The sequence below is a fragment of the Montipora foliosa genome, chromosome 4, assembly GCF_036669935.1.
Source record: "Montipora foliosa isolate CH-2021 chromosome 4, ASM3666993v2, whole genome shotgun sequence".
In the NCBI taxonomy this organism is placed as follows: domain Eukaryota; kingdom Metazoa; phylum Cnidaria; class Anthozoa; order Scleractinia; family Acroporidae; genus Montipora; species Montipora foliosa.
The window spans coordinates 11,580,643-11,590,689 of record NC_090872.1 but is presented as its reverse complement, the minus strand read 5'-3'; the positions used below and the strand labels follow the sequence as shown (position 1 = coordinate 11,590,689).

Genomic DNA, 10,047 nt, shown 5'->3' with positions numbered 1-10,047 from the left:
CAGCCCCCTCAAACGTAACAAAATACGCACAGAAGACAATATGCACAAAGACACCACTTAGCAGGGGAGTGACAGGCAAGACTTTTACCGACACGGAATAAAAATTAAAAAAAATACGGAGAAATGAAACGCAGATTCCAACTGGGTTTTGCATCACAGTAAAAAGGGGAGAAAATTTGAAAACAGTAAGTTATATCATTCTTGCGCGTTATCGTGAGAACAGGTGAAAACGACAAGAAATCGATAATGTGGATGAAAAATGTATTTTACTTCGTTTTCGCAGAACTGAAAACGGAAAATTTTTCAAATCCATTACTTTGGATGAGGCCTAAAAATAAAGACTTTTGAAAAAATCTATAGGAGGTCTCATTTTGACTGAAGAAACCTTATTTTTTTGCCAAATCATGAAGTGACAATATCATGCTTTCTTAAGAAACTGCATGTCATAAACTTTAAATTAGCTCTTGACAGCCGTCAAGTGATCGTTTTCGCTACTAGAACTAGAAAAGTCAACAGAAAACTCCATCAAGATCTTACACTCGAGACCTAGAAGAGTCAAACACCGACGGTAAAAGAATTCGAAGACAAAACCACATAGAATTACTATTATTTTCAGTTGCAAACGAGAAAGGAAGAAGAGCAAATTATGAGCTCTCCCGTTCGAAACCTAAGCCAGGCCAGCATGCTTAAAAACTGTACGGACAAACTGAATAATTCGTCTTTCGTGAATGGATCTTCCAATGTCGCGGAAGTCGGACTGTCCAAGGAAGAGAAAGCCATTTTAATAGCAACCTATTCCATCGTACTCCTTGTCGCGTTGATTGGAAACGTTCTAATTATCCTGGTGTTTTCCAAAACCCTTTCTATTTCAGTTGCGTGCGTGCGTGCAAACGAGACACATCGGTGTCACAAAGCATATGCAATTGAATAAATTTCGGACAGTTCACATCAAACCCTTTGCGAAAGAACCTTGACTGTAAATAATAAAGCACAAAAGAGACAAGAAGCTTTCATTCAAATAATTTTTCACTGTCACATTTCCATTTTTTTTCCTTTTCCCGGCACAGTTGAGTGCAAAATGAATGTAACTTGCCAGACAACTTAGATGCGACTTCAGTAAACACTGTGATGCATTCAAGGCGTTCGATTCCTTCAGTGTTTGTTAAATCCATAAAAGAATTGCCATTTGATTTCAGTGTTGAATATAATACCAAGTTAGTAAAATATTAGAAACAAAACTCACTTGATATCCAACGGCGAAAAATGGCGGAATTGCTCTCGAAGACCATTACTCGTCGCTTTAAACGTTCCAGATATTTATTTTCACCGTCTGACTTGTGTATCCAATTGACGTTCCATTTTTGAGCTCCATAAGGGTATATTTTGGTTAAAGATGTACTAAAACGCCATGCGCGTTACAAGAACTTTCGACGCCATTGCAGGTTAATGAAATATCCTCCTGTGTGCACCAGAGAAATCTACGCATTACCCCAGCCCCCTCAAACCTAACAAAATACGCACAGAAGACTCTATGCACAAAGACACCACTTAGCAGGGGAGTGACAGGCAAGACTTTTACCGACACGGAATAAAAATTAAAAAAATTACGGAGAAATGAAACGCAGATTCCAACTGGGCTTTGCATCACAGTAAAAAGGGGAGAAAATTTGAAAACAGTAAGTTATATCATTCTTGCGCGTTATCGTGAGAACAGGTGAAAACGACAAGAAATCGATAATGTGGATGAAAAATGTACTTTACTTCGTTTTCGCAGAACTGAAAACGGAAAATTTTTCAAATCCATTACATGTACTTTGGATGAGGCCTAAAAATAAAGACTTTTGAAAAAATCTATAGGAGTTCTCATTTTGACTGAACAAACCTTATTTTTTTGCCAAATCATGAAGTGAAAATATCATGCTTTCTTAAGAAACTGCATGTCACAAACTTTAAATTAGCTCTTGACAGCCGTCAAGTGATCGTTTTCGCTACTAGAACTAGAAAAGTCAACAGAAAACGCCATCAAGATCTGACACTCGAGACCTAGAAGAGTCAAACACCGACAGTAAAAGAATTCGAAGACAAAACCACTTAGAATTACTATTATTTTCAGTTGCAAACGAGAAAGGAAGAAGAGAAAATTATGAGCTCTCCCGTTCGAAACCTAAGCCAGGCCAGCATGCTTAAAAACTGTACGGACAAACTGAATAATTCGTCTTTCGTGGATGGATGTTCCAATGTCGCGGAAGTCGGACTGTCCAAGGAAGAGAAAGCCATTTTAATAGCAACCTATTCCATCATACTCCTTGTCGCGTTGATTGGAAACGTTCTAATTATCCTGGTGTTTTCCAAGTACAAGCCACTTCGAAAATCAATCAATTATTTCGTGGTCAATATGGCCGTCTCCGATCTCTTGACTCCCTTGACGATCATGCCCTTTACAATTGCACAGACACTATCTTCAGGTCCCTTTCTTTCCCTGCTTCAGCCGAAAGTTGCAAATATCATTTGCAAACTTTGCTATTTTCTTGCTGATGTTTCTGTGCTGGTCTCCATCCAGAGCCTTATGCTGATTTCAGTGGACAGGCTGATTGCTGTTGTCTTCCCTTTGAAGATAAAACTCATCTCGTGGAAAGTGCGTTTAGTCTGCATCCTGGTTTCGTGGATTGTGGCCATAGCTGCTCATGCTCATTACCTTCACATACTCCATGTTTCCTCGAATGGTTATTGCTGCTTCAAAGCCAACTGGACTACGGAAACCAACAATAAATATGCTACAGCCATGTTCATCGTATTCTACCTGGTACCAGTGTGTTTGTTGACTATCATATACAGCACCATAGCTTGGACTCTAAAACGAAGACAAAATGAAAGGAGAAAGATGTCCGAATCTAAGAGATCTCGAGACCCTGCAAGCAACAGACAGATAGTAAAATTGTCAATAGCCATATTAGCTGCTTTTATTGTCTGTATTGGCCCATTGTTTGTGTGCGCTTTTATCATCATATTTAAGTTTCATGGGGAGCTTCCCCCCGAAATCGGTGCTAAAATTCCCCAAGTCATTGTATTCATCATAAGAAAAATGTTGCTTCATTCGTGGGGAGCCCTAAATCCCTGCATCTGCTTTGCTTTTAGTGAAAACTACCGAACAGGTTTCAAACATTTAGTCTTTGGCCGACGTCGAGCTGGCAGAACAGCCTTTTCACAAGTGGTGAGCATCATGAACATGACATTGGTTAGCCGAAGAACAAAAAGGAGCTCAAGCTCCGATTACGTCGGCATAAAGAGTATCACTGAAGCTCAACAAGAAACTGAGGCTTAAACGTGTGGGAGCAGAGAAAGTGCAAGGTCAAAAACAAAAAAATACTACCGAGAAACAAAAAGAAAAACCTATGATTGAAGAAATAAATCGTGAGGAGAATGCCAGTCTTCTCTAAATCAAGTAGACTATGGCTTAAAAGGGTAAAGAAACTTTTCAAACAGCGATGTAGGTTTACTGAGTTTTGAATCTCGGACGGTTTGTTGTAACTTTTTGTACATAGAAATCTGTAGCGGTGTGTAAGTAAGATGTATTGATTTCGTATTTCAGTCGCTTTCTGCGGCTTTTTAAAGAAAGGACACTTTATGAAAGTCAGCTACAAGTTAACATTGCTCATCAGTAGAAAATAAAGCAGTTTCGTCTTATATTTTGATCCAAGACGCTAAAATTAAAATGCCGTTATGATGATGATAATAACGAAAGAACAAGGACAACGACTGAAATCAGATCAAGAGCAACGACTGAAATTATTGCAGTAGCCATTAATGTAGAAAGAACTACCATAACCTCCCAAAGCATTGCCCTGGAGCATGCTCATCGAGTACTACATTAATAAATGATTCCGTTTCGTCGACGCTTGCTTGTTTTGCCTGGGTTAAAGAATTCCTAATTATCCTTGCAAAAAGGGGGACTTATACGTTCTTTTGAACAGCTCTTATTTTTAGGCGACGTTTGTCTCAAATTGTACTTTCATATTTCTAATTTCGTTCCAATTAATAGTATCTAAGAGTCAATATAACATTTGTACAAGGAAAGGTTACGTTTTATACAAACGTTGGCCGTGTAGCACTTATATTTTAAACAGAGTTAAGTGAATAGAGTGTAAGGTGAAGTGCTAGATTTCTATCCCATATGAACCATGTGAGCGTTAGCCCTACTGATGGAAATGGGCCCACACAAGGACAGAGGAAAAACTCTGACCAGGTCTGACCCTGGTCAGAGTTTTTCCTCTGTCCTTGTGTGGGCCCATTTCCATCAGTAGGGCTAACGCTCACATGGTTCATATGGGATAGAAATCTAGCACTTCACCTTACACTCTATTCACTTAACTCTGTTTAAAATATAACATTTGTGTTGTGCACCGGTGGCTCGGTTGAGCATCGGGCTGCCATGAGGGAGGTCGTGAGTTCGACTCCGGCCGGACCAACACTCACGGTCTTAAAAGAACTGAGGAGAAAGTGCTGCCTTTGTAATTACATCCGTAAATGGTTAAGACTTTCAAGTCTTCTCGGATAAGGACTATAAAGCGAAGGCCCTGTCTCACAACCCTTCAATGTTCAGAATCCTGTGGGATGTAAAAGAACCCACACACTATTCGTAACTCGGAGTAGGGCATGGAGCTCCAGGTGTTGTGGTCAGGCCTCATTTCATTCATTCATGTGCTGGGTGAGATCGTTAATGGACTAATAGCGGCTGCCGGCGGCGCCTGTATATGCTGATGTCCGATCTCAACCCATAGATTACTTGCTTGTAAAGCGCATTTGAATATGTTAATAGAAAATGCGCTATATAAATTAATTCATTACCATTACCTTTGTGTGTTGATGAGCCCACCTCTATCCAATGTTTCAAGTATGGCCTGTGTATGTTGCTTAATAAAATGCCGGAATTTGTCCGATCAAAGGTTCATCCATGGGTTTGATTTTGGACTTGTTCCTAATTTTTGAATTTTTTTTAGTGAAAATTGTGACTGTTGATGATACAAATGAAAATTTTCGCGCATAAACATTTTGGATATATTCCAAGTGCTTTTCAGTAACGAAAGCACACCGGCGAGGACGAATTAATCATCTAATTTTATCTCCTAGTGACCAATGTTTCAAAGTCTTTGCTGGATAGTTCGACTGGTCTGCAGAAGTTTCATCGAACAAACGAACAATAGAAATCATACAAAAAAATTATAAAGTATTAACTTGCAATTTTTTTGTCCGTTGCGCTATCGTTAAAACGGTCATCAACGTAGCTTTGTCACACCTTGGTTGGGTACATGCGAATCGTAATACTGGTATGATAATAATTAAGATAACCAGGGATGGACAAATTGCTGATGACAATACACATAAATTATTAAGAGGCTAGCTCTTTGAGCTTTATGTTGTCTTTTGATCCATATGACAAAGTTCAGCGTTGCTATATACAAAGAATCGAAAAGAAAACTATTTACTTTTTGCGAGTGTATATTAGACTTCCATAAAAAGTCTCGTAAGGTATGACTTAATTAAACAAGACGCTTCATGAGCGTACGTAACACTGGGTTGCCTATGGTACGTGTTACTCAAAAACAGAAGGGACTGAGTTGGGTGGTATTAGACTGCATTCCACAGGCAATTTCTTCAAGTTGCGGGTCATTAAGACCATTTAAGGGGTCACCCAGAAGTCGTACCAGCAGAGACCCTTTGGCTCACACGTTCATACCACGAAACAGATCCTTTTCTGAGGTTAAAAACCTGGCTACCATCCTATTAATCATTAATTTTGTCAGAAAGAAAAAATTCCTGTCATCTTTAGAAAAAATAGACACGTATTGCTTACGTGTGATAGTGAAGTAACACAGCGCTGTATTCCATATTGTCAACTGAGCTGCAATGTTTTGCCGATTTTGGGGCTGATTTTGTTGAAACTCAAGCACGCTTCCAACAGACCTGTTTATTTTTCGTGACTTATCCGCTGCTTACAGTGTACTACTACAAAAATCCTCCCGTATCATATATTTCAACACACCTATGCAAATTTGTTAAGCTCGAAAATTAAACAACATGATAAAATTCAAAAACGGTGGAAATCTCAAAAAAAATTTTGCAGCGAAACATTTATTGAAAAAAACAACATATTTGCAATTAGAGGCAAAAAAACCCTTTCTATTTCAATTGCGTGCGTGCAAACGAGACACATCGGTGTCACAAAGCATATGCAATTAAATAAATTTCTGACAGTTCACATCAAACCCTTTTCGAAAGAACCTTGACCGTAAATAATAAAGCACAAAACAGACAACAAGCTTTCATTCAAATAATTTTTCACTGTTACATTTCCATTTCTTTTACCTTTGCTCGGCAGAGTTCAGTACAAAATGAATGTAACTTGCCAGACAACTTAGATGCGACTTCAGTAAACACTGTGATGCAGTCAAGGCGTTCGATTCCTTCACTGTTTGTTAAATCCATAAAAGAATTGCCATTTGATTTCAGTGTTGTATATAATACCAAGTTAGTAAAATATTAGAAACAAAACTCACTTGATATCCAACGGCGAAAAATGAATTGCTGTCGAAAACCATTACTCGTCGCTTTAAAGATTCCAGATATTTATTTTCACCGTCTGACTTGTGTATCCAATTGACGTTCCATTTTTGAGCTCCATAAGGGTATATTTTGGTTAAAATTGTACTAAAACGCCATGCGCGTTACAAGAACTTTCGACGCCATTGCAGGTTAATGAAATATCTTCCTGTGTGCACCAGAGAAATCTACGCATTACCCCAGCCCCCTCAAACCTAACAAAATACGCACAGAAGACAATATGCACAAAGACACCACTTAGCAGGGTAGTGACAGGCAAGACTTTTACCGACACGGAATAAAAATTAAAAAAATTACGGAGAAATGAAACGCAGATTCCAACTGGGTTTCGCATCCCAGTAAAAAGGGGAGAAAATTTGAAAACAGTAAGTTATATCGTTGTTGCGCGTTATCGTGAGAACAGGTGAAAACGACAAGAAATCGATAATGTGGATGAAAAATGTATTTTACTTCGTTTTCGCAGAACTGAAAACGGAAAATTTTTCAAATCCATTACTTTGGATGAGGCCTAAAAATAAAGACTTTTGAAAAAATCTATAGTAGTTCTCATTTTGACTGAACAAACCTTATTTTTTTGCCAAATCATGAAGTGACAATATCATGATTTCTTAAGAAACTGCATGTCATAAACTTTAAATTAGCTCTTGACAGCCGTCAAGTGATCGTTTTCGTTACTAGAACTAGAAAAGTCAAGAGAAAACGCCATCAAGATCTGACACTCGAGAACTAGAAGAGTCAAACACCGACGGTAAAAGAATTCGAAGACAAAACCACATAGAATTACTATTATTTTCAGTTGCAAACGAGAAAGGAAGAAGAGAAAATCATCAGCTCTCCCGTTCGAAACCTAAGCCAGGCCAGCATGTCTAAAAACTGCGGTACTGATAAACTGAATAATTTATCTTTCGTGAATGGATCTTCCAATGTCGCGGAAGTCGTCGGACTGACAAAGGAAGAGAAGGCCATTTTAATAGCAACCTATTCCATCGTACTCCTTGTCGCGTTGATTGGTGTTTTCCAAGTACAACATAAAACGCCATCAAGATCTGACACCCGAGAACTAGAAGAGTCAACACAGACGGTAAAAGAAGATAAAACCATTTAGAATTACTATTATTTCCAGTTTCAAACGAGAAAGGAAGAAGAGAAAATTATCCGCTCCTTCGTTCAAAACGTAACCCGGGCCAGTATGTTTGAAAAGGCTCTACGGTCACACTGAATAATTCATCTTTCGTGAATGGATTTTCCAATGTGGCGGTAGTTGAAGTGACCAAGGAAGAAAAGGCCATTTTAATAGCAACCTATTCCATCGTACTCCTTGTCGCGTTGATTGGAAACGTTCTAATCATCCTGGTGTTTTCCAAGTACAAGCCACTTCGAAAATCAATCAATTATTTCGTGGTCAATATGGCTGTCTCCGATCTCTTGACTCCCTTGACGATCATGCCCTTTACAATTGCACAGACACTATCTTCAGGTCCCTTTCTTTCCCGGCTTCAGCCGAAAGTTGCAAATATCATTTGCAAACTTTGCCATTTTCTTGCTAATGTTTCTGTGCTGGTCTCCATCCAGAGCCTTATGCTGATTTCAGTGGACAGGCTGATTGCTGTTGTCTTCCCCTTAAAGATAAAACTCATCTCGTGTAAAGTGCGTTTAGTCTGCATCCTGGTTTCGTGGATTGTGGCCATAGCTGCTCATGCTCATTACCTTCAAATACTCCGTGTTTCCTCCTATGGTTATTGCTGCAAAGCCAACTGGACTACGGAAACCAACAATAAATATAAGACAGCCATGTTCATCGTATTCTACCTGGTACCAGTGTGTTTGTTGACTATCATATACAGCACCATAGCTTGGACTCTAAAACGAAGACAAAATGAAAGGAGAAAGATGTCCGAATCTAAGAGATCTCGAGACCCTGCAAGCAAAAGACAGATAGTCAGATTGTCAATAGGCATATTAGCCGCTTTTATTGTCTGTATTGGCCCATTGTTTGTTTGCTCTTTTATCATCATATTTAAGTTTCATGGGGAGCTTCCCCCTGAAATTGGTGCTAAAATTCCCCAAGTCATTGTATTCATCATAACAAAGTTGTTGCTTCATTCGTGGGGAGCCCTAAATCCCTGCATCTGCTTTGCTTTTAGTGAAAACTACCGAACAGGTTTCAAACATTTAGTCTTTGGCCGACGTCGAGCTGGCAGAACAGCCTTTTCACAAGTGGTGAGCATCATGAACATGACATTGGTTAGCCGAAGAACAAAAAGGAGCTCAAGCTCCGATCACGTCAGCATGAAGAGTGCCACTGAAGCTCAACAAGAAACTGAGGCTTAAACGTGTGGGGGCAGAGAAAGAGCAAGGTCAAAAACAAAAAAATACTACCGAGAAACAAAAAGAAAAACCTATGATTGAAGAAATAAATCGTGAGGAGAATGCCAGTCTTCTCTAAATCAAGTATACTATAGCTTACAAAGGTAAAGAAACTTTTCAAACAGCGATATAGGTTTACTGAGTTTTGAATCTCGGACGGTTTGTTGTAAGTTGTTGTACATAGAGATCTGTAGCGGTGTGTAAGTAAGATGTATTGATTTCGTATTTCAGTCGCTTCCTGCGGCTTTTTAAAGAAAGGACACTTTATGAAGGTCAGCTACAAGTTAACATTGCTCATCAGTAGAAAATAAAGCTGTTTCGTCTTATTTTTTGATCCAAGACGCTAAAATTAAAATGCCGTTGTGATGATGATACTAGGGAGCTTAAGCACGCGAGTTTTTGAGACGCGAACGGTAACCGGAAGTGAGCTGTTTTCACTTTTAACTTGTCTTTATACAACCACAGTTAAATTGCTGAGTATCTTTTCACCATTAGACATGATTAGTATAAAAATCTGGGAGACACCACTGTCCTGGCACGCGAAATGCTCTCTTCCGGTTGCCGTCCGCGTCTCAAAAACGCGCGTGCTTAAGCTCCCTATTAATAACGAAAGAACAAGGACAACGACTGAAATTATTGCAGTATTCATTAATGTAGAAAGAACTACCATAACCTCCCAAAGCATTGCCCTGACTCTTAAATCTCTCTCCTCTCTGGAGCATGCTCATCGAGTACGACATTAATAAATGATTTCGTTTCGTCGATCCTTGCAAAAAGGAGGACTTATACGTTCTTTTGAGCAGCTCTTATTTTTAGGCGACGTTTGTCTCAAATTGTACTTTCATTTTTCTAATTTCATTCGACTTAATAGTGTCTAAGAGTTCATAAAACATTTGCGTTGTGCACCGGTGGCTCAGTTGCTTGAGCATCGAGCTGCCATGCGGGAGGTCGTGAGTTCGACTGCGGCCGGACCAACACTCACCGTCTTACAATAACTGAGGAAAAAGTGCTGCCTTTGTAATTACATCCGCAAATGGTTAAGACTTTCAAGTCTTCTCGGAT

The 10,047-nt window shown here is 39.2% G+C and overlaps 2 protein-coding genes across 2 annotated transcripts; both read left to right on the top strand.

Moving 5' to 3' along the window:
- Window positions 1–375: 375 nt before the first annotated feature.
- On the top strand, window positions 376–3,839 carry LOC137999838 (neuropeptide FF receptor 2-like). Its single transcript, XM_068845774.1, has one exon. The coding sequence runs from the start codon at window positions 2,144–2,146 to the stop codon at window positions 3,320–3,322; it is 1,179 nt and encodes a 392-aa protein (XP_068701875.1). The 5' UTR covers window positions 376–2,143; the 3' UTR covers window positions 3,323–3,839.
- A 4,186-nt stretch (window positions 3,840–8,025) lies between these two features.
- On the top strand, window positions 8,026–8,949 carry LOC138001011 (neuropeptide FF receptor 1-like). The gene has a single exon (XM_068847680.1). The coding sequence runs from the start codon at window positions 8,026–8,028 to the stop codon at window positions 8,947–8,949; it is 924 nt and encodes a 307-aa protein (XP_068703781.1).
- Window positions 8,950–10,047: the final 1,098 nt, after the last annotated feature.

Excerpts from the sequence above, each read along its gene's own strand:
- LOC137999838 (XM_068845774.1), top strand. The coding sequence starts at position 2,144 with ATGAGCTCTCCCGTTCGAAACCTAAGCCAGGCCAGCATGCTTAAAAAC.
- LOC138001011 (XM_068847680.1), top strand. The coding sequence starts at position 8,026 with ATGGCTGTCTCCGATCTCTTGACTCCCTTGACGATCATGCCCTTTACA.